Raw genomic sequence first — 24,941 nt, 5'->3', positions numbered from 1 at the left:
AATTACCTCGCAAAACTTGGCTCCGTATCGCGGGGGCGGCGAGTCACAAAAGCGATAACGGTTTCGCGTACCGCCAATGCAGGTGCTCGAGCAGGGCGTCCAAGGACTCCATTCACCCCATCCGCCACTCTCCGATTCTAAAACAACAAATATCATTAGAAAAAAAAACACTTGACTTGTCTTAAAGTGGAGTTTTCCCTGCGTAATTTTTTAATCGTCATTAAAACAAGGGTGGAAAACAACACAACAGACGTAGGGTAGGAAACAAGTCATAATTCAACGAGGGTTGGAAGTACTTTACGAGTCCGCATGCTCTTAAACACGATGACAATTATATATAATCTCAAGGTCAATAAACTCTTTTACGAGTAACGTAGTCGTGAGTATAACGTAGACAAATTAAAAATAAGATTAAAACCTAATATGGCGTTCAATTTATTTCTGCATGGTTGTAAAAGAAATGTGATACTTTCCCGGCGTTCATTCGTTCGTTAGTCGCATTTAGAAGTCATCATAATACCCTGGGCGTTGTGCAACACCCCCGATATCGGAAGCTTTCGTCGCTCCTGCGAAACCTAATGAGGCGTAAAACTCGCGCGTTCGCATTCCTTGCATCCGCGTCTGTCTTCCTCGCATCCCTTCATCATCATCATCATCCGCGCCTTGCTTCGAACTCGAATGAATACGAAATGCGTGTGCGCGCTTATGCTTATCGTTTACTTGCAGGCACGCGACGATGGAAAAGAGAAAAAAAATGATACGCGAATGAAAATCCTAAAAAGAAGTTATGAAATGAAACACTTACACCGCATTCACACATAAAAAGAAAAAAAGTGTGGTTTAAGGGGAAAAAGTTGCAAAAGAAAACGGAGGGTGCTTACACGTTGATGCGGTGTAATCGTCACCCCAAGATGAAAGCGGTAAATCGTAAATTTTTATCGAAAGTTAGAAACGACTGCGTTGATGATTTCCGGCATAAGTTTCTTTTTGCATACTTTGTGCGGGGGTGTCTTTCTTTTTGAATTTACATCGGCGACGAGTCAATGCAATGAAATTTACAGCCGGTGCATAAAATATGGAATACGCTATCTGCATTATTAAAGAACGCACGTTAAATTTACTACGGCAAAAATAAAATGTGATATCTTCTAGTTTGATGCTGTTTTAAATATTCTTATCGTTTTATTTAATTCAATGAGCAATACTTGCGCTCAATTTATTTGATTCTATTTTTATTTTTTGCGTTGCGACTTTATAAATAAATTTCACAGCGCCGGGGAGCAAAACGCTGGCGAAAAGAAAGATTAATTGACGCGTTTTCTGCGTTTGACAACGCGCATATTTCAGGACTTCCAGAATTCGCCACGCGCACGTCATTGTATAAATAAACACATCTACAATCTTGTAACAGAAAATATACGAGTGGTTTTACCCGAGGGCGCAAAAAAGAATGATAAAGACGAAAATGACGAAATGGCAGAGCGCGGAAAAGGTCTGGATGTCTTGGAATAATCAGATTTTGCGCTCCAGGCTGCTAACCTCTCGGCGAATCTCTGCAGAAGTTGAATATGTTTTATTTTCTGCCGCTGAACAATGAAATTTTCGGTTTGCTTTCTTTCAACAACGAGAAGTAGAATAGGATTTTGTGGCGCATTTCCAAAGATGCTATTATTTGTCAATATGACTATCCAATTTTCAGCTTTTCAAAAAAAAAAAAAACTTTGAGTCGTGATTTTGAGTGATTTATTACAAATATCACTTTGTCTGTTGCATTCCCTGACATAGTGTCGCCTTAAAAATGCAGCGGTACCTTCTTGAGCTTCAAAAGTGAAAAGTGACAAACGTGACGCTTTTCTCAAAAAGCGCCGACAGCGCCTGGTATTTCTCTCATGCGGCGCGCTCATCATTTTTTCACCGCCCTTTCAGGACAGCGTAAAAACCGACGTTGACGGCCCGCCGCCTCTCAGACAAGAGCTATTGCTCTCTTCGTGCCCACTACGCGTGCACATAAAAAAATCTGCATGTAAATAAAAATCATATATGTCAGCTTTTATACATTCCCACTGCTTCCAGCCAGCAATATTTAACTTTCATATCGCTTCTTTTCATTTTATACCTTCTCTAATATTAAATATTTTATTGCCATCGATTCCGATTTTATTTGTTTCTTACCTGTGACTGGCAGCGTCGGTACACAATCCATGCGCACATCAGCCACGGCGCCTGTGATCGCTTGACTGACGTAAACAAAGCAGTACTCCACAAATCGCTCACTGAAGAGGTCACAATCGAAGTAGAGACTATGCTGACCACGGGTGACACGTTGTTCGACCACATACTCCAAGCTGGTTGGAGGTGCAAGCGAGGCGACGTTATCTCGAAGGCGGGCGTACAACCGCACTCGATCACCCGAGGATAATATGCAGGAAGGATATTGGAAGAGGACCGGGATGCCGGTGTGCGTTTCGCAGGGGAAAATGCTGCGCGCGTGCACGTTGAACACAAATTGGTCACTCCAATCAGCCTGAAAGCAGATACAGAGTTTTGCACACGGTGCATGAATAATGGCACTTTTTTCACCTTGACATACGCAGCCGTGTGAGGTATGGAGGGTGTCGGCGTGGTTGGGCGCAGGACGAGCGAGTAGTGTCCTGCGAGTCCGAACAGCTCGCAGCGCAGTGTTAAAACCCTTCGGCCTGGAAAACCTCGCACCTGTTCCGAGTACAACACCTGCACAAACAGAAAAACAAATTTAATTTTAAGTAAAAACATTACTTGAAATGCTAATAATGAATTTTTAAATGTATGAAAGCGAAAGATCATAAAATCCACCGGAACTCAATATGTCGTGGAATAGAGGATCATAAAACTTTGGCGGTGAAATTATTCTATTTGTCATTTGTGCGCTCTGTGAACGTTCGGTAGCGATGCAGGAATTTCGCACAGATGAAATGTTGAATGGCGAAAAGTTTGTTGCTCATGTCTGTTCTAGGAGTCGAGGAATTTCGCGATTCGCACTGAGAGTATTAATAATAAGTTTTACGTCAACATTTTAGTCGCTGTCTTTCAGACACCGAACGAACTTTAAGCGTTGGAATTGCGCGGCTTCCTGCTTCGCATGGAATTTCACCTCCCGCTGCAGCTTTCTTATACACTCACACTCCAATAATCCGATTAGAAGGAAAAAATTTCCATCTGTCGATTTTCTTCGCTCATTTCGCGCGAGCCGCCGGCGCGGAACGCAAAGAATCGAAGATTCCGGCACACTAAACCCGGAATGATTTGCCCGGAAAGAAAATATGAAAGAACGCGCCGCACAATGATATCCGCAAGGCCATTTCTAATGAGAAAAGTGCGGCTTTCAGGAATGCCTCGGATTGAGCGTCGATTTAAAGTAATTAATTAGAAAATGCAAATTGATTTTCCTCATGCAGATTGTGCGATTTCATTGGGTTTTAATTTGCGACAGATTTTCGTTTGCTCCAAAAAATAAAACGGAAGTGGGGCGTGCTTTGAAAGAGCTTTAACAAGCCGTTGGGGACCGTGGCCGGAAAAGTTGGAAAAATCAAATGTGCAGAGAATTGTATGCATAATGAGCAAATTTTCCTCATCTCGCCGCGAGCATGAAAAAATTACAAAGCGTGAAATTGTTAAGCAAACTCTTTTGATCATAATTCTGGGCTTACTTGAACATTAGCGTTGGTCCTATTATCACCATAGTTATTGTTGTCGTCACAGGTGAGCAGCGAGTGTCCGCAGTAGTGCAGTTCCAGCCAAAACTCCGGAATGGCCGCCGGGGGGCTGTCGGCCATTGGCGGGCAGATGACCTCCGGGAACTCCAGGATGGCCATCACCGGTCGCTCCGGGTATGTCTGCACGTACTCAGGCGTGAGCGAGAGCTGCGGCATTGGCCACCGCACGTCTAACGCACGCGTCACTATCTCGTCGTCTTGATGACGCCCAACGTCTTCCTCTTCCTCTTCCGCACTGCTGAAAGTAGTGGTTGACATAGTTGTGCCCGTATTGTTTCCATAGTTGAAGTTGAGTGCTTGTTGACCTTGTTTCTGACGAGTGAAAATTAAATTTACACGAAGAACATTGAATCCATGGTTTTGGCTCACCTTGAATAATACATAGTACTGGCCACCTTTTGAGAAATACCCACAGGGAATTGTTACTATGGTGGTGTTGAGTGCAAGGGCCCTCGCTTCGGGCAAGACGGGAAAAGTGGTTAATGCTTGAATTGTCTCGCCCTCCAACCGCGAGAGCTGCAGGAGCAGTGGCGGGAACGAGGAGGCGGCGATCTGTATGTGCAAGTCGCCGCTGAGAGCCGTATGCGACGGCGGCATCGTAATCTCAACCCCTGGTATCCGTCCATCTGAAAATGCAATCATAGAAATCAATTATTTAACAGGACAAAGCAAGAGGGTTGTCTTTATAAATATTTTATTTTAAAAAATTTGATCAGAAAGCAAATTAATATTTAATTATTTGCGCTGTGTGTAAATATTTTTATGAAATGTGGAATGCAGGATCATAAACGACAGGCCGGCTGGTAATGCGTTTGGCGGATGAAATCGAGCGCGTATAATCAAATGCAATATGTGCCTCGGTCGCCAGCGCGCCTGTCCTGTCATTGACAATAAATATCAACGCCATTCCCGTCCTCGGAGAGCATCACCCAGCGTTTCATGGTTCATATCAAACCGTTCGATTGGAACCATCAAACTCATTTAGATAAAACGGCAACAAATCATTCCTCTTTTTATATTTTTACATTTTTTTGCTTTAAAAATGATGAAATAAAGTTTAAAAAAAAAGCGCACATGCAGCTCGAGTATTAATTAATCAATTTAAATTAAACTGAATGTGAGCTTTAACGTGTTGGCACTTCTCTGCTGATTTTCGGCAAGTGGGTGGAAAGTTAAACATTGAACCTGCTTGACTCGCGCAGTTAATTGAAATCCGTTGTAGGCGCGTTGTAATTTTTCAAAACCAACACAAAAAATTGTGCGTCGTAGAAAGTACTCCAACAATTCCATTGTGCGAAAGTTTCGGACGCGTTTTTTGCGAGGGGCGGCCGACTGGTTAATTTATTACTTTACATTAATTTCAATGCTAAATTTTTCACGTTTTTTGAAGCACACGCGCGTTGCTCATTTGGAAATTTTTGTCGTAAATTACCGACAGAAATTTTCATCACTCAAGATTCCCGTAAATAATTATTTACATACTTTTATCTCTATTTAATTCAATTGCAAATATCTCGTAAAATAATAAGGATCGAGAGAAACGGGTTAAAGATTCTTAATCTATGGAAAATTCTCTATAAAATAAAAATATAAAATAAATATATTTCCTGAAGAAAAAAAGTCCATAAACGCAACTATAAGAGGTAAAAAAGTGTAATTTATCAATTATTGACGATTTATTTCAATCGCGAATATCTCGTAAACTAAAAGAGATAAATAAGATCTGATCGCAGCGTCTTAATCTACGGACTATTTTCTATAAGATAGGATAGATAAAACGGAAATCTGCGAGATGATGCTTGATACTTTTTTTTGACGATTTTCGATAATTAATATCTCTTAAACTAAAAGAGATAACAAGCAACGAATTGCTGATTATGAAAGATTGGAAAATTGTCTATTAGATTAAAGTATAAAATAATTAAATATCGTTAGGCAAAAAGGCGAAAAATGTGACTAAAAGTGCTAAAAATTGAAATTTTTAAATTTTGACGATTTTTTTTACAATAGTGAATATCTCGTAAACTAAAAGAAATAAAAAGGAACGGATTGAAGATTTTTAATCTAGGTTAAATTCTCTATAAGGTATGCTGCCAAAATCAGAAAAATAATAAGTAAAACGTTGACTCTGACAACAAAATTTAAAATATTTTTAACGTGTATAACATATTTCAAAAATCACCATAATCACTTTCTAAATTTCACCATTAATTATACCTAGATTGCAATTTGCACGACGTGTGCTTAAGATGCTCATCAAAGAAACTTTACAGCACGCCCACGCAAGGTAAAACTGCAAATTTAAATTGACTTGTGCAAAATTTCCAAACTGATAGATACATTACATCCCATCAGAAAGTTATGTGTGGAGTCGGCGTTGGTCGGATGTGGCATAACGAAAGAGGATTGTAAACGTCGAGGGTAAAATAGCGCACACTTAAACAAAAACCCTAGCAACCGAAACAACTCTCGTTCCGAGTTTGTCAATAACGATGCGTTGATGCCGGGGTGCGCCTCCACCCCGTTAGGTTGTTAGTTTTAAATATAGTGCACACTCTCAAGGGCGCATTTCGAAAACTTGCGCATTATACACTCATGCGAAGCATTCCCATCGAATAAACGACAGTTTTACGATGGTAACATTCAGTATATCCGTGTATAGTCAAGCGGAAAGCAAAGGTATATAGTTTCGGTGGTTCTTCTTAGGTCTAAGAAGTGGAAGAGGTGTAAGAAGCACTCGTCCTATCCGCTGTTGTTTGTGAAGTAGTTGGGAAACTTTGTGAACATAGTCAGCGCTCTCGTTTGCTTGGTTTCCTGTGCGACGACACGGATGTGTGACCAAAAGCTAAAAGTAAATGTCTTTTCACCAAACACTGAAACCATAGTACCTATAACGAACAATGACTTCGATCATCCTTTTTATCACAACGGAGTTTTTATTCTGTTTCGATTTACTTAGAGTATTGTGGAAAGTTTTTGCAAAAACGCGCATTTTTTGTTAGTTTGTGTTTTGTTTACTGAATCACATGGAGATTGAGATAGAGCACAAGCTGAAGAACATGTTGTAACATGCGAAAGTTTTTTTGACACTTTAGTTTTCCGGCCCGAAAGTTCCGAACTTTCTCAAGCGTCTGCCGGCGAAAGAAATTGAGCAAAATGACAGCGAGATTTTTTACTCGCCACGAAATTATCCACAAGCCCAGACGCTTTCAGAATAACTAAACAGTTTTAGTATAAATTCAGTGTTTTTTTCGTTTATTCTTCGTAGGAAAACACAGAAATAAATTATTTATTAATATATTTTTTTATTATATTTACTTTTCCGTATTAAATCAACAAATAACATTCGCAGCTTGACAAGTAAATCACATCCGTAAGCGCTATAAAACAGCGCGTCGACTTTTCCGGTTTCCTGCTGCGGTAATTGAATTTCTAGCCGGTTGCGATAAACATACATTTTTTTGTCCGTAGTGGCGTAAACAAGTTTTCTTAAATTTTTATTTGTTCTCTGCCAGTCGGGCTTTTAAGCGCAAATTACTTCATCGTTCCGCATTTTTCTCTCCACGCTATAATTCACCGTCTCGTCATGCTGTTGATGCTTTCTTTTTCGGCGCGTTCACGGCAAAGAGTAATTAGTTTTTGAGGTGAATGTATAAAACAACGGATTGAATTAACGCGGTGCGTGGGGAATTTATTAGATGCTGGTTAATAGCCACCCCTGTTGGGGGCGGCATCGTGAGGCGTTTACGAGTGGGCCAATTTTGTAACAATTAGGTCGTAATTTACTCTGCTACACAAGAAAACAACCAAGAATAAAAGATGTTCTTCGTCGGAGAATTTTATTGAAACAAATTTGAATAATAAATTTATTATTTCAATGTTTTGATCTAAGTGTAAATTATCCTGTATACAAAGTGCGCTGTATACAGCCTCGATGTACTAATTTATTGCCTCCGGGCGAGTTAATTAATGGCCAATTCACCGCCTTCGCTAGCCGCACAGAGCCGCAATAAACTATCGCTTTATTTCACTTTATCGCCCCAAAACAGCGCTACAAATCGAAGCACTGCCAATCCCCTCAAACAAATGCTCATCATTTCAAGACCTAGCTAAAACTAATTAAAATCACGCATTTTTTAACTTTCAACAAAACTGTATAGCTTTAAAGAAACTAAACAATAGCCATGATTATAATTACACATGAATTTAACTGTGACTGTGCTTGCAAGCAGACCAACGAAGTAAATAATGAAATGAAAAAGCGAAGAGAAAAAGAACAAAGAATCGTCTCGTCGTCAACAGTCGTAGATTCGTATTAAAGTACAATGCACAATGCGAATTGTTATCTTGGCTTGGATGCTTCCTTATTTTCAATTTGGCATTCAGCATTTCGCGTTTTTGTTTTCGCTAAGAAGTCAGAAAATTCGAAAAAATAGGATGCGTAATACAATGAATATTATTATTTGAAATATTTTAATAATTAGGCTAAAATGTGGAAATGTAGAGTTACATAGTTGAGTGAAACAAAGAAAGTTTATTTTGTAAGCATATTTACATGCTTTGTGAACAATATGCAATGTTTCACAATGTTTTATAAAAGTTTTAATTAATTTCATCTCGGAAGGCATTTTATTAAAAACACAGCTTTATTCATGTAATTTAATGATATGTTCAATGTAATTAAACATTAAAATATGTTTATTTATTAGTAAAACGGAAAACATAGTTTTCTATGCAAGAAACGATGCAGAAATATGTTAATCATATAATGTTTTATGTCAGGCAACCCACATTACACTTTATTCAAGTATTTTATTAAAAATAACCACAAATCTATTTATTACGTCGGTAAACGTTGTCAGCAGAAAGAAAATTACATTTTTAATTCTTCCTTTCGTGATAAATTACTTTCACGTCCGTATTTTCATTTTTATTTGTATTGCCCCAAACCGATGTTTTTCTATTAAATAAACGAATGAAAATGAAAATGAAAATATGAATGAGTCTGGAAAACCTGACGATGAATTCGCCGCGTATTGAGAATTCATTGAATGGTTTCACGCTCTTTTTTTTTAATAAAACCTAAACGAGCTTTTTTCGCCTCACACTTCAAAAATATTCATAAAATCCGCCGCGTTTATTTCTATTCTTAACTTGTCCAATTTTACCTCGCAGGTTTCGCATTGTCCAGCGAGTGTTTGATGGTTTTCTTTAGCCGCCTGCAATGCTGAGAACACTTGGCTATTTATCGATTTTATTTACATGTACATTTACATTTAGGTAACGTCGACTGGCCTATTTGGCGATGTCGCACTTTTGGCACGCGTTCAAAAACACCAACCGCCGTGGCGGCGGCGGCAATATCACGCCGTTTGCAAGGTCGGCCAAACCCACAGCCGGAAAGTTCATAAAGTCATCACACACCTTCTTCCAGGAACAGGAAGCAATTTTAACGTATTTTCTGAAAATATCTAAAAATTTTATTTTGTTGTGAATTATTTTGTGATGCAATTCATTAGGATTATTTTCTTGGTGAAATCTTAAATCTTAAGCCTTACTAGGTTTCTCAAAGGATAAATAGATTTACAATGAGGCGTCCTTTGCAAGGCTTTGGCACTTTGTTAGCTTTATCCGACGTTTGCTCCCGAGCTTTGCTTTGGACCTGCCACACCAGCTGAAAGCTTGTCGTCCGTCGCGATGATCCGAAAAGGACGTAATTCTATTAAAAGGAAATTAGGAGCCGCCAACCGCTGCGTCCGGTTTTAATTGAAACTCGTTTAGAGCTACCACACTAGACCAGCCAAGTTACGCTCAAGAAAACATCACAATAGGAAATCTTCTAAATATTAAATTTAGTTTGCCAAATATCAGAAAATTAAATTAAATTTTGTTTTACGTTTAATTCACAATCAGATGGTGATATTGGCCAAACTATTTCTAACAAGTGAAACTAGCGGAATAAGAAACTTGTCACGATAACGTCTGCTTCCGGAAAAACTTATCGCAATCCATCACTATCCGTTAACTTCGTTGAGGAACTCCTGAATCGCACGCGCTTTAAACGATCGTTTTGTGCTTTCGATTCCATAGTTTCCTCGCTCCTCTGGGCACGACTCGACAAACTTTTTCACGCGCCGCTTTTTTCCACAACGCAATTGAGCACATTTTGCGAACAGCACGTATAATTGATTTCTATTAATCATTTTGTCAGCCCGAAAGTTTTCACTGTGAAAGCGTTTTTTATCTTCTACATACCAAGAAATAAGTTCGGTGCATTTAGTTCGTATAAATTTCAAAGTGTATTAAACAGATTTAAAGAAAGAAAAAAAATTCAACCAATTATTTTATATTGCCGACAAATTGGAGAGGAAAATCGTGGAAAACTTACCAGCGCTAGTAATCGGAGTTTGCGATGCGAGCGAGATGAAAACTAAGAGGAAAATGGCTAAGGTAGGGTAGACGCTGCCGCCACCGTCGCCGCCATCGTCGCTGAACCGCCACATGTCGGCGCCGATGAATCACACATCCTGATGCAGTCGCATCGTGCTATCCTCGCCGCCGCAAGCCATAAAATATCGCTCATTGTTTGCAGCCCAAGAAAATCGCATCTTTCATAACTGCAACAAAAATTTTAACGGTTTTAACACTTAACCAATACAAAACGTATAATTTTAATAATGAAATGCAAAAAAAAAATAATTAATGTTGTATTTCCTTGAAATCCACCCCAAAAAATACAAATTCCGTCTATTACTCGCATAATTGAATGAAAACACGCCATGCCAAGTTTGCGGTCGAAAAACTACCCACCCCGCCAGCTGTAGTGCAATGTTATTGATTGAAGTAGGAAAACTTGGCTCTTCTTGTCGGCGAGTGGAAATGAGAAACAATTTATTATCGCACAGGCTGTGTATTGTAATTTCTGAAAGTCTAACGAGTTTAAATCAACTGAGAATTAAGTGCAAATTTCTTTCTTTGCCTCCCCTACTGCATGATTATAAATTTTATCGGAAATAAAAGCGACTTTCCGGCATTGTGTGCAAGGACACACGTTTCGGGGTTTATCGGTTCCGCAAATAAAACCCACGTTAATAATTTCGACGTCGGACTATTGTTGCGGCGTTTTACAGCCGGATGTCTGTGTCTACCTAGAGATTAAATTGGTAAAATGTGCCATACGGAACTTATCTGAGGAGAACACAACCTCAAAGGGCGAATTTCCGTTTTATTGCGCTAAAAAATTATTTCCTTCTTAGAAAAACCCGGCAGCGACTTTAAAACGTTTCTTATATGTCTATGCATACAGGGATGAGTTAAGAAGGCGCTCAGGAAAGAAATTTACGAGTTTATTGCGCAAAGGAGGAAGTCTACGCGGAAGCACGCACGGCGGAATTTTCGCTACACGTAAATAAAATTTTACAATTCGTTGCTTCGAGTGCAATACATACCGGATTGCGATTTAGTTATTCATCCAGTATTTCTGGAGTGGAATGCATTAAAATAGTGCATGCACTCTCGGCGTGCAAATAAAACTCAAGCAATTCAAGCAAGTTTAATGCATTCGAGTGGAAATATTGCACAGATTCTGCAAAACTATGCAGAACCTAAACCACCTGTATTATCCATATTAAAATTATTGAACTATTAAATATTACTTACTCAAACAGCAATAACATTACCTAATTGAATAGCAATTAATTATCAGCGGAGATTTGAGCCTGCAACGACTCGAAATTAATTAATCTCCATAGTTTTGCATGCGCCACGATTAGTTATTGTTTTGCGCCGCGAGTAGCGCCACCGCCGCCGCCGCCACAGACCTGCTATCTAATTACATCTTTTAATTATTACGCCAGCCGCACGTACGTGCACACGCCGCATCGCGAAATTGCGCACGTGCCGCACTTTTCATTTCTGCATTACAAAAGTCTCAAACAAGTATGGTAATTATTAAACAGCCTGCGGCTATGCGAGTAAAATTTTGTTTTCGGGTCGAAGTTTTGAATTAATAAAATGTTTTTGGGTTTGAATCGTATGGGGTTAATAAAATGGGATTCGTGTAGTGCGCATAATAAAGGTAGTTATAATATAGTGCGATAAATAACACTTGGAATAACGATTTAGAAACATAATAAACCCGACTGGTTCGCTGTTTAATGATGGTGGAATTGTATTTTGCTACAAATTGTTGAATAAAACAAAAACTATTCGATGGATTTGGATGAAACTTGGTAATAATATAGTTTATATATTAGAGTATCATATAAGATGCTATTTTTGTTAAATTTTAAGTTTAAAAGTGTTAAAAACGCGATTAAAGTTAGTAAATATATTCAATCACATTTATAGTTCCAAATAATCGACACGAGATGTCGCTACGATTCACTCGGCGTAAATAATTCAGTCAATGTCTAACGATTTGTTATTCTACTGAGACAATCGCGCATACTCAATGTCAACGTCAACAACACACAGAATATCTACTGATTATCTCCGCTGTAGCCCGCGGGTTGAGCAAAAAATGTAAATAAATATACAGACATAATAAAAACAAGTATTTTTATACATTGTGTCCAATAAAACTTCATTTCAATCATTTTTGAAATTTATCACTCTTCCGAGTAATTGAGCACGGTATCTCACATTGTCTCCCAGCCCGAAGACACCCGCTGCGAAGTCGTTACAAACCGGAAATTGTTATACTGATACTGTGTTGCATTGTACTGTGTTGCGCAGTCATTTTGTTAGGCAGTTTGTCTGGGATACGAGCACATCTAACGCATCCTGCTGCACAACACGGAAAACAGCTAAAACAGCATCCAACATGTAGCGCTTTAATTTCGGGATTCCGCGGGGTTTAAATGGATCGAAAGCTTTTAATGTGCGCGCTGTTAGCAAACAGGTAGTAGACAAATAAAACTAAACTAATGTACCTACAGTTGGTGTAATTCTAGATTTAACATACTGGAAACTTAATATGAACTAAAATTTTATTTTTTTTTATTTTTATTTTGATGCAATTAATAAATATTATTATGTGTTTACATGGTTGTGGAATTAAAGTTGAATTTGACTGAATTTTAAACTTTGTGGATCATAGGTGTAAATGGGTTCCTTGATGGGCTCAACATCCTTATAAGTCAACTTTGCAGTATAACCCATATCTTCACTCTTTGTGGCGTAGATAACTCTCTGGAGTAGTCCGTCCGGATGATAAATGTAATAGACACCCTCCTGTTGAAATTCCTGCCCAATTCCCGCTTCCGCATTGTCTTGTTTGTTCTCCACTTTGACATTATCCTTCTTAGCGCTCTTGGTCCGAACCACTCGCCTTGGAATGTACTCGGTGGTGGTTGGCACCTCAGTGGTGGTGACATCTGTCTCCGTGGTGACTTCCTCGGTCGCCACTTCCGGGGGTCCATACACGGATTGTTGTCGTTGAAAGAGTGGTCTGGCCGGCAGACGGAATTGTTCACCCTGCGGACGGTATCCAGCCGGCGCATACGGTGCAGCTTCCAAACGCAAAAATCGGCTGTTGTACGTCTGTCTGAATGGTGCGTCGGGAGTGGCTCCGACAACCACGCAGAGAACAAAAGCGCAGACTATGAATTTCATTGTTTTGGGTTATGAGAGAGGGTGAATTACACTTTTTGTCGTTACTGGTTGTGTTTGGTTGGACAATCAAGAGTTGACTGATAATGATTCAAAATTTGCGCGTGGTTTTTATATGATTTGGATGTGAATAACATTGAAGAGAAAAATGAATGCATTTGGTATAACTTGCAAATTCCCCATTTTAATCATACGATCAATTACATAATCCCCTCGTCATTCAATCGGACGTGACCCACTGCGACCCATTGTAATTATCGGCAATAAAACAATAAGCGAATGAAAGTCGCCCCGAATAACAAATTTCCAATTTGTATGCAGCTGCTTCGAAAAAAACGTGACGTGACTATGGTCACTCGAAATGCGATTAAACGACACTTATTGTGCTGATATGTGCATATTTCGAGGCTGATCGCACATATTCAATGAGTGTAACATTCGGTCAGGGCCCTTAACATAAATCACCTCAAAACATCAAACATTATCCTTAAACAAATTACACAAGAATTTAGCGATAAAATGACCCTGATTGTGGAAACAAAAATTGTATATATAAACAGCCATCCAAAATCACAGCACCATATCAGTTGTCTCCTCCAACCCACAACACCACAGTCCAATTGATTTCATTACGGCTTCATTGCCTCTCATTGATTAAGTGTTAACTGGAGAACCCAATCGTCCAATCACAAAATGCAATTATCACTCGCGTTCGTCCTGTGCTCGGCCGTAATTGGCATCGCAACATCTTCGCCGCTCTCCGTACCGATCCTCTCGCATCTCAGCGACGCGCCATACCCAAGCCGTCCGTCCGGCCAACTCTTCCGTCTGCCACTTCGTCAACAAAAACAAAAGCAAGAGGTCCAACCTAATTTGTACTACGGAGTTCCACCGCAAGTCCTGCCTGACACCACCGAGGTTGCGGAGGAGCTGACAACCACCACTGAGATGCCCACTACGACCGAAGTCACTTTGGATCAATTGAAGCAACAAGAGAAACAGGAGAAGAATGAGGATGCGGAGAAATTCGATCAGGAAGGCGTCTATTACATCTATCATCCGGACGGTTTGCTTCAGAGAGTTGTCTATGGAACTAAAGTTGAAGATATGGGTTATACGGCTCGCTTGACCTACAAGGATGTTCAACCTATCAAAGAACCCATTTATACGTATGACCCACAGACTTTGGTTTTCTCCAAAATTGAATTTTAATCGTCAAAATTAAAAACTTATTTATTCAATGGAAAAATGTTGCAAAATCAATAAAAATTCTCTTATCGCATGCGTGGTGTTTCAATTTTTCATGATTTATAGACCTATAAAACCCATTACGCTTATCAAATACATCAATACACTTGAAACTCGACTGTTTTTCCATCGTATATTTTTATGCTTTCACTTTGTGTGTATAGTGGGTTGCGGTGTGGCAATGGTTCATTAATTCGTGCAGGTATGCTCCTATGCCTCTCCCATTTTCCTTTGTTTGGTATCATAGGGCTGGTGGTTGTTTTTGTGCACTTTGCAGGCGTGTGTAAGCGCGTGCACTCCTGTTATCAACAGTTTATTCACCTTTTTCCGTGCTGCCGACGAGTTATGACTCCCGCCGCTCTCATATTACCCGCCCCCTTTTGGTCGGAGGTAAGGTCGAGCATGCAAAAAGCTGCACCCTTGTAAGAACCCGCAGACGATAGTAACTCGTACGTTTTATAGCCGCTATGCAACCCTCAAGACGGAAAGGAGTGAATGTGAATCGAGGGTGCACGCAACCCAACATTCTCCAATATGCAATATGACAGAGAGATTACGAGAACAAAGACTCAGTGTTCGAGAAGTCAACCAGCATTACCAAGGGTGCAAGAAATCTCTTGACATGATAACCGTATACCTTCAACCACAATGTTGATAAGCAACGTGGTATAAAGTAAGAAACCGCAAAGCATATTGACATCACTTTCATCCAGTTGACACCGATGTGTCAACAACATGAGCAATCCTATCTAGATCCACATAACACTTGACTCCCAACATTTACTCCCATCACACTCTACATAATCAAGTTGAAGATACGCGGCGCCCGGATGTGCGTTACGAGTTGAAAGGAATCCAGCGAATTATCCTGTGGGCTGTGGACTTCCTAGTAAATATTTAAACTACACACCCTAGGCAACTTCCAACACGTCGCACTTCCGGTGGCATTTGTATGCACACCACTATAGCATCAGATGAAATATTATCGCTTTTTATGTCCTTTATCCATTTATCCAACGAGGGTCCTCTGCATTTCCCGGTGGTCAACCTAAGGGGCATGGTGAAAACTCGGCAAACAATAGCCCCACACAATGACCGTTTCAAACTGGAACTCATAAACCCCAAACCTCACACGCGCAAGTTTTCCCATCATGTCAAGATAATTTATTTGAATCATAAATACAACTTAAGTTGAAGTTAATCTACGTCTACATTGATCAATGAAATTGATGTCTGTATTGATACTGATAGGATTGTGACCTTGGTTGTTTGTTTTCGTTAATGATTCTTTGGAAATATCCACGCGGATGATAAATGTACAAGTAGAACCCATCTGTTTGGACATCCGGAGTGTGTTCTGTATCATTCTGATCATTTTCTTCTTCATAATCGTTTGGTGTTGCACCTGGTAAAATTACAACATCTGGATCTTTATCCCATTCACCTGAACCTTCCTCGGAAGGTTTTTCTGTAGATGTGAGTTCTTCTACGTCTCGTTTCGGAGTGATTATTGTAGATAATTCATTTGTATTTGATTCTGTCGTTAGGGTTATATCAGTTGACATCTGGGCAGTAGTAATATCCGTTTGTGTTGTTTGGGTCGTTTGCTCTTCGACATTTTCCATTTTTATGATCGACGCTTTATTGTTGGGTTGGACACGCACCCTCGCGTATTGCTGACTGTACACGGCCCCTTTGTGTCCACCCACATCGACCTCTACGTCCCTCGAAGGTTGTTTTACGGTCGGAGTTGAAAGGGACGCGGAGATCAACCCGAGCGTCACCAGCAACAACAATAAAAACTGACTTTTCATCTTCATTACTCGCACAACGATAATATTATTTAATAACCTATCAACAAAGTTTGATTTAGGTTCTATCAAACCGCGCTGGATATGTTATTGAGTGTGTGGTAACGAATACCAACTGCTAATGCTTTTATAGCAGGCTGTCATGTCCGAAACATGTGTTTGTGAATTGTTTACGTGGGTTTAAACTTGTCCAAGGCACGATGAAACATTCAACGTCAATAAAAACCCTTCAAACAGCTACATTTGGCTTATGGCCATCTCGAAATTAATTATATACTAGGTGTTTACGAATTAAACATCACGTAGGACATCATTCTTGTACGTTTAACCTTCTCGCTGCAGGCGTAAAATATTAATAAGTTTTCAGTCCCGTTTTGGTCATCTGTTCATTAAAACTTGTATTTGTTGTACTTGTACACGGCCTGCGTGATGACAATAACATCGTGAGCGTGGTCGGCAACACCTCATCAATAACACTCCGATAACTCCGAGTTGGATGAGACCGGTGAGACTATCGCTATCAGCAACAATGCATTCCATCTCGTTGCATCAAATCGACTGCGCCCTCGGCCCTCTAATTGGCCCGCCTGCCCCCCTGAGTTCCAAGCCAACATTACTCGCCGTTGCCGTAATTAATTTAAAATTTAATTAAATTATTGCACGCCAGACACGCCACTGATCAGCGTCCTGCCGGAGGTAATTCTCGAGTGCAGCCAGCACACACAAAACAAGAGTGCTAACGGTGTTAATTAATAACAAAATGATAATTAATCAATTACTTCGTCTCGGAAGTACCTAAACCTGCTTTTATGTTGTCAGTTTATCAATTTGCTAATAATCAATGTTTACGGTTGAAGGAAAATTTATTTTCCTTTACCAGAATGAAATTTATGTGACATTAATTTAGATTTAACGCTTTCTTGAATTCTTCTTGGGTCAGTGGCCTTCCACGGAAAACCTGCCAAAATTACATCACATCTCAGCCAGATAGTAAAGACACTGCGTCCGTGACTGACCCAAGTCCAAGCCAGATCCAACCCTCATTAATAACTCGCTCCTCATAAAATCCTCTCGCTGCTGCCACCATGGAGAATCATGACACGTTTAAGGATGTTTAAACATGTTTATACATGCGTCCAGCAAACCCTTCTCAAGTGAAAGGTCTAATTATTCCAGCATTCCGCGCATTCTGCGCTCAAGTAGGGAATGAAGGCAAGTTGATTTCGATCATGCTCATCTTCATCATCACTACTCAGCGAGCGTCCACAGCAAGTTTTAATCACTTTATACAATTGTGAGGCGCCGTGGGGTGTTCATTCAATTTCCCATTTCAGATTTCAGCGCGCTGAGGTGCGCGTTAACAACGCGCCCGAACAATGAAACGTTTATTAATAACCAACTTTAACTTGGAGTTGAGTTATTCATCTAAGACATTAGCCGGAGTCGAGTTAAGTCGATTTCATTTTCATTATCTTGTTTATGAGCTGGCAGTTACCACAATAGCTATAGACTAAAAAAAAAAAAACGCAACCCAACATACATTAATATACAGAAACAAAAAAAGTTGGCAAACTTTGCAAATGCTGCAGTTCTGTAATCTCAGTGCGTTTCCTGCGCGCATTGTAATTGCAATTTGTAGCGGCAATTACAATTAGAAATAGTTTGTCGTGCATTCACCAGCGGGCGAACAATGCGACATTAAAAGGCGAGCAACCCACAATGCTAGCCAAGGGAGTTTATAGCGAATATATTCCACGATTTCTCAGCGTCCAAATAGTCTCAAAACAGTCAAACCGTGTTATCCAACGTGGCAGACATGCAATTATTACAATACTAGTTGTATTTTACATTCAGTTATCTAGTTGCTTTTTACCCGGAGGTATTAATCAATTTTATGCTTCAATTTATTCCAGACACATCTTTACACGAGCACAATGGGTTGCATATTATTGATTTTGTTTTGTTTTACGGATAAAAATGGAAATTTATTATTCATAGAAATTATGTAGTCATAAAGCGAGTTTATTCCTAAACTTTAATAGACTGTCTTCTTCAATTTGCAAAACTTTAAATTTTTATTATTTCATCAATCGTGAAAATTTAAGATTTTTCCGATAGTATTGGAGCAGGTGCCAATGAATATTAAAACCAACTTTGAAACAGTTTTTCCATCCGACGTTTTTCCTCGTTTTTAAGCCGACAAGCACGACCGACGGGATTATTACTTTTTTATCCTTATTATCAGAAAATTGAAGATGCTTGTACGAACAGTAGATTACCGAGAGGATAAAAAAAAACCCAACTCGGAAACCAGATGTTGAAAATCCGTTCATAAACCGAATTGAACTTGATACTCATCCAAAGATTCATAATCATAACAATTATCTTGATGTAATTCCCGCGTTTATTACATATTTATGAATACAATTCAACGTTTATTTTATTCTGAAAACAGTGATCCATTAAGATAGAAATTCAATATAAATTCATAACAACTTTCGCATTGAGGCGCAAAATGTGCGCATTATTCCGGCAAGTTCCTCGCACATTTTACGCGCGCCGCAGAAATATGCTAATGTTATAGATTCAGCGAGAACGCCCGGCGAATGCGCCTTTAATCGAGCCCGGCGCCGACGTGTTTAGTCCTTTCTTGCACTTCCATGACTCCCAGTCGGCGGCCCTTAGTCTTAGCCTGGTCGTGAATGCAATTTCCTCGGAATGCTTCGACAGATGCGACAGCGACATGCTTTGCACGCTTTGCATAGCCTTATCGTTTCGCATTCCTCTTTTTCGACATGCTGCTCATCTGCATCTCGACCGAATGATTTCTACTTCGTGTATATTTTCGTACATCATTATTATGTATTTGTTTTCAGTTGGATTTTCATGTTTTTTTTGTTTCGGTTTTATTCTCGATGTCTTCCAATAAACGAATTTTCCACGCGACCCTGTTTTGCGCATTGTTTGGCGGTGGGTCGGTATATGCGTCGTGAGTGATTGCACCGATTGAACACTCAATGGAATACAAATCTATGTAAAAAGAAGACGAAAAAACAGGAGGAGAGAAAGGAAATAAGCAGATCGGCAAATCGTTCCCTGAAGGGTGAAAAATACCTACACATATTTTTTGTGTATTTGGGTATTTCTTATAAGGGTAGTTTACAAAGAAACGTCACAGTTATTAATGAAGATAATTTGTAGAAAATGCAAGAATATCAATAGAAAAAGACAGAAAATGCAATATAAATTATTTTTGTGTAATAATAATATATTAAGTATCAAGTGGCTAAATGGGAGTTTTTCTTACAAGCGTTTAATTAATCGAGTGTTTAATAACGTTTAGCCACGTGATGCTAATGCTATATTTTCTACTTCCACTTTATTTCCACATTTAGTTTTGTATTTGAATTTTTTTTATTTTAAATCTTCGAAATTCGCTCGCACACTACTAGAAAATGTATGGTTATAAGCGCAAGCTCCACACCGTTACTAAAGTACTTTAGTCACGGCGGTCTGTGTTTAAAGTCTCAAAACCATGAAAAAACTTGAGCTTTAAAAATGAAAATAAAAACTTATATTTAAGATTTATTTTATTTCTCTCCCAGTGACATAAAAGTAAAGATATGTTACCATTTGGAAAATTTACAACACACGACATAACATATGCGTTATTCTAAGGTGTAAGACATAGAAAAAAAAAAGAAATTCCCTAAAATACCTATTTACATTTTCTTTGAAACGTAGGGGCCGAAAACGCGCCTGGAGTGGTAAACGCACAACGCCTCTTGAAAACGCTAAATAGAAACAACCAAGCGAGGTAGTCGAGAAGTGGCACAAGAAGAAAACCAGAAGAGAAGGGAGGAAGGACTCGCGTAATTTGATATTAAAGTTAAAACGAATAGGCTTTGCCGTGTACAAGACACCCTCGAAAAAGCGGATAAAGCACGAGGTAAATTACCACCGTGGAATATATATTAACATACAAGCGAGAAGCCGAACAAAATATAATATACAAGGTGTTTTATTACACATTTAATTTAAAACACAAAAAGTTTAATTCTTATATTAAACACCTTGTATATTGTTAATCTAACTTGCAATGTTTTTCTGTTATTGCTTTCTTCTGTTTTCTTTTGTTTTTTTTTTTGAAAAAAAAAAAGAAACCTAGACTGCTGCTGACTAAACTAAGGTCCCAAACAGACACCCCATAAACCAACCAGACGAGGGCTTCTACTTCCCTTTTCCTTCGTAATACGTGCTGGTATGCAACTTTCCGCACCTCAAAAAAAAACCGAAAAAAGATTGTTTTCGATACTAAACTGTCTCTTCATCGCCCGCTTCCTTGCTACTTCTTCCAGTTTCTTCGACTGAACAAAACATTCGTATGTCGCCGTCGTGCCCCTTCTCATCTCGCCCCCAAGCCGTATATTTTCCGGCGTTTTACGAGCGCCAAGCGGAAAAACTGCGTATCACCGTAGAGAGTAAATACGCGAGGGTGAATAAGGTGTAACGCGCAAGGTGGAAGAGGTATAAGGCGACGACGACGGCTGGGGAATTGCGCCCAAAGGTCTACAGCAGCACCCCCTCGCAGAAAAGCGCCGAAAGCGCACGAAATGAAGCCGTAAAACTTGCAATTTGCCGGCCGCGTAATTGAGATCAACCCTCCTCCACCACACACCGACGCCAACTTTACCTGCCTGTGGAAGACATGTGTGTGTGATGTTGTTATTTGTGCAGCCAGGGGCAGCCTGCAGTTTATCGATGCAGGTAGCAATGCCTTTGACTCCTGGAGCGTTCACAGCAACAGAAGCAGTCAGACTGCTAGACTGGGGGCAGACGGATGGGATTAGCTTGGTCTTTAGCAAGTCTGATTCGTATCCTCCCTGCTGGGTTGTTAGGAAACTCAAAACTCACAAAAAACACTAATTGAAAAGTATAAAGTAAAAGCAAAGAGTAAACTTCATTAATTTTGTTTTTATTTTTTTAGAATTTAAATTGTGACTCATGACCAGATCGTTGACATTGGGATTGTTTTGATTCATTCCTGTGTAAAAACAGGGAGCAGGGAAGCAAAAAACACTCCCAACAAGTGTTTGCGTTTGTGCACTGTCCAGTGGAGGAGTCAGAGGAAGAAAAAAGCGTCTGGCTAATGCTCTGATAGCGCATCGCTGTGGATTTAGCACGACTGTGACTAATTTAGCGAGATTAACGTTCAGCGTGATTCGCCATTCGGCGCTAATTGAAAATTCAACCAGACGCTTTAGTTGCCTGCTGATTTCGCTCACTTTATAACTAAAAGTTTGGATAAACTGAATATTTTGAGATCTAACACTGGTCACGTTTGCTCTGCCCCTCTATAGATAGCATAATCATGATCATATTGATGTACATTAACCGCTAATTCGCTTTTGGTTGTACTCGTACGTGTGGTGAGAACGTCACGTACAAAGCATTAAATCGTGATTTTCTCTCGTTTCTCGTAATCCTTCATTGTTCCTGACGCAGAAAAAAAAATTTATGATTTGAGATAAAAATTTTGGCTGAAATTCAACACGGCATCATTTACAATTTTAATTAAAAATTACGAGCGCGATTTGCCTAATTAGATGCATTCCCCAAGCACTTTTCGAATTCTCCGCAGACAGGTGAACGCTAACAAGCAAAAGAAAAAGGACAAACAAGTAGAATAAATACAAGAGAACCTGGCGCACATTAAGTGTAAGAAGCGGAAGTGTGCGAACAAAGAAACAGCGTTTGGCAACGTGAAGGGGGACATTGGACGAAATGAGTTCAACCTGCGAGAAAACACTTGAAAGTTGCACCCTCCGCCGGAATATTTTAATTTCATTTATTAATCGATAACGAGCGCGCACGCTGTGTCGAGGGCATTTCGGTAAAGTTTCGTTAGAATTTTGAGAGCGAGGCAATCAGACGCGGTCATTGCGACACGCAATTGAGTAATTAACCTTTATTTAAGTTTGTTTATCTTTGACGATGTCGCTGAGTGAGTAATTATATTTTATTGCCCTTATAAATATCTAAAGATCATGATTTTGGTTTATTTTTGTTGTATTTTAGTAAAAATAGTGTATTTTTGAGGTTAGATTAGTAAAATGTCAAAATATAACCTATTATAACCTCAAAATTACATAATTCTATTGATAACATGAAATTTATGTCTAAACTTTTAAAATAAATCATTTTTGTGTTCAATTACTAATAACCACCGAATGTTTTTACTTGTTTACCATTTTCATCGCAACTGTGTGTTTTAATTAAAACTAGTTTTTGCCCACCGGCGAAATCCACCCTTCTTGCATCAGTTCATCGATTCACAGGTCGCGGCGATGTCATTAAAGCCAGAATTTCGAGATAACACGAATCGCGGCCGGGAATCTGCGAATTGCGAATACTTTCCACATGCACTAGAAAGGGACGCGGTGCGTAAACGCTTTGTTCGTGAAGTGTGGAGCTTTATGTTTTCGCATTTCGCATTTTCACAATTTCACCGGCGTAGCGACCGTGCTGTCCGCTGATTGCGTGTAAATAGCGCGACATCCAATCAAAGTTTCAAACATTCGCACAATGGCGGCGCGCATCAAATGGCATCGAATGAAAGTTTCGGCGATACGATGCAGCGATGAGCCGGAAGTAATTGCAATTATGTATCACGCCACCACTGTGACAGTGGACAATCATCGAAAACGACTATTGTTGATTGAATACAATTTTTTATCATCAGTTTTGTTTTTGTGAAATTTTTGAGGTTAAAAATTTTAAAACTTTGAAAAAAATTGTATTGTGGGTTGCATATAATAATATTATGTTTGAAAATGATCTGTAAATTTGTGAATCTGTAAAATATGTTCAATTTGCAATCGAATTCAAATGTATTCAAATGCTATGCGCCGCCGCAAGGAAATTTATCAATTTGCGTAACATGACTAAGACGCCAGCGCGCCGCATCGAACGGAAATGACGTAAAATATTGTTTCAAGCCACTTGACGACAAACTCGCCGGCGCGCGCGCGTCGAAAAACGAGCGAAACATCCACCAGTAGATAACTCCGCAACGGCAATGGGCTGGAAAATAGAATTCCAAAGCGACGAGCGGACGCTCATACATCTCATACATACGAACATTACGGATATATTGGAATACAGGATAATAAAAAAAGTTGCAAACTTTTAATCAAACTAAAATGTTTAAACCGCAAAAGTTTTAAAATAATTTTTTTTGGGGAAAAAAGCGGAAACAAAATTGGGTTATGTGTAGCAAGTGCATGTGATGTATGAACAACCGTTGCAATTTTGTTTTCCTCTGTACATATATCCCGGATGCAGGACCTGCATGTAATGTAAAGTGACGCGTTTAAAGGCGCGTCGCGGCGCCATAAAAGTTTCCATTTTCTTAGCGTCAACCTCACGCCAACAAGACGTATAACGCAAGTGCTACGAATTTTTACCAACGTTTGCGTCGCTTTCGAGGAGCACATTAATAACATTACACTCCGCCTTCTTAACTTAAATTTATACCTGTTATTTTTACTTAAAAAATTTAGAAAACATTCAACACCCTGTATAATATATAAGTGAAGGTGGGATGGAAACAGGACGTTATAAACTAGAAAGAAAATTCACATTTGCATTGATTTATCCATCAAATCATAAGACTTTGCATTTCCCTGGCTAAATATTCGAAATTTTGCGTCAGAATTTCGGGAAATATGCGTGGAAATTGGCAACCCAGATCGTAATCGTCAAACCCTCATTCGTCTTGCATGTATTTTCATATAGTGATATACCCGAATATTACCCAAGCAGGACGCAAGGGAAACATTCAACATTGCGCATGGAAAATGTGATACAAGGTAAATCGAAATGTTTATAGAACTGAAACACTAGTAATATTTATTTTTAAAACATATTTTGATTTATCTGTAAACTGGTGCCGGCTTTTATTGTGTAACACACGCTTAAAGAAAGTGTATCGTGTGTCATATCAGATTTTGGCATCAATAGCATGTAAGTTTCATGCAGACACAAAAGAACAAGGTTTCAAAGCCCTCTAAGTGGATATCGGGAAACTTTCCGGGAAGTATGACATAATACGCCATTGAAACTCAAGGTGAATAATGCGTACGTGTTGCCAATATCAGCCTATAACAATTACCATTTCATAGAAAAGTTATTGTAGTGTTTTTTTGTGTTATTTTGAAAGAATTACGTGGAATTTTAAAGAAATTTGATGTTTTTTTGTCATTATAGTAATTTTTTATTGTAGGCAACACATTTTACATCATACGCCGTCTATAGGTAAAAATTGTTAACTACTAAATATCATTCAAAGGCATCCAAACTATATTACCATTTCACAGAAAAGTATTGTAAGTGTTTTTGTGTTATTTTTAGAAAAATTCATGAAATTTTAAAGAAATTCGACGTTTTTTCTGCATTATAGTAGTTTAAATAAATATTTATTATAGGCATTTTACACATGCGCCACCTATGGTTAAAG

General features: G+C 39.1%; 2 protein-coding genes across 2 annotated transcripts in view; both read right to left on the bottom strand.

Annotated features, from left to right (window-relative positions):
- Nucleotides 1-24,941, bottom strand: part of gogo (golden goal) — a 39,021-nt gene that overhangs the window by 4,972 nt on the left and 9,108 nt on the right. Inside the window, exons 2-7 of the mRNA XM_065301209.1 lie at nt 10,141-10,369; nt 4,122-4,378; nt 3,687-4,064; nt 2,581-2,730; nt 2,173-2,524; nt 7-137 (exon numbers count right to left, since the gene is read on the bottom strand). Of these exons, the coding sequence (XP_065157281.1) occupies nt 7-137; nt 2,173-2,524; nt 2,581-2,730; nt 3,687-4,064; nt 4,122-4,378; nt 10,141-10,255 (1,383 nt within the window). The 5' untranslated portion in view covers nt 10,256-10,369. The remainder of the gene's footprint in view (nt 1-6; nt 138-2,172; nt 2,525-2,580; nt 2,731-3,686; nt 4,065-4,121; nt 4,379-10,140; nt 10,370-24,941) is intronic.
- LOC135790948 (uncharacterized) lies at nt 12,730-13,431 on the bottom strand. Its single transcript, XM_065301246.1, has one exon. It carries the CDS (start codon nt 13,365-13,367, stop codon nt 12,810-12,812), a length of 558 nt encoding a protein of 185 aa, XP_065157318.1. The 5' UTR covers nt 13,368-13,431; the 3' UTR covers nt 12,730-12,809.

The sequence above is a fragment of the Atheta coriaria genome, unplaced genomic scaffold (genome assembly GCF_025399875.1).
Source record: "Atheta coriaria isolate IRGN ID8LTWV9N9 unplaced genomic scaffold, Caltech_Dcor_3.1 hic_scaffold_4_pilon, whole genome shotgun sequence".
In the NCBI taxonomy this organism is placed as follows: domain Eukaryota; kingdom Metazoa; phylum Arthropoda; class Insecta; order Coleoptera; family Staphylinidae; genus Dalotia; species Dalotia coriaria.
This window is presented reverse-complemented; position numbering and strand designations above follow the sequence as displayed.

Bases quoted from the DNA above. Each gene is read 5' to 3' on its own strand.
- LOC135790948 (XM_065301246.1), bottom strand. From the start codon at position 13,367: ATGAAATTCATAGTCTGCGCTTTTGTTCTCTGCGTGGTTGTCGGAGCC.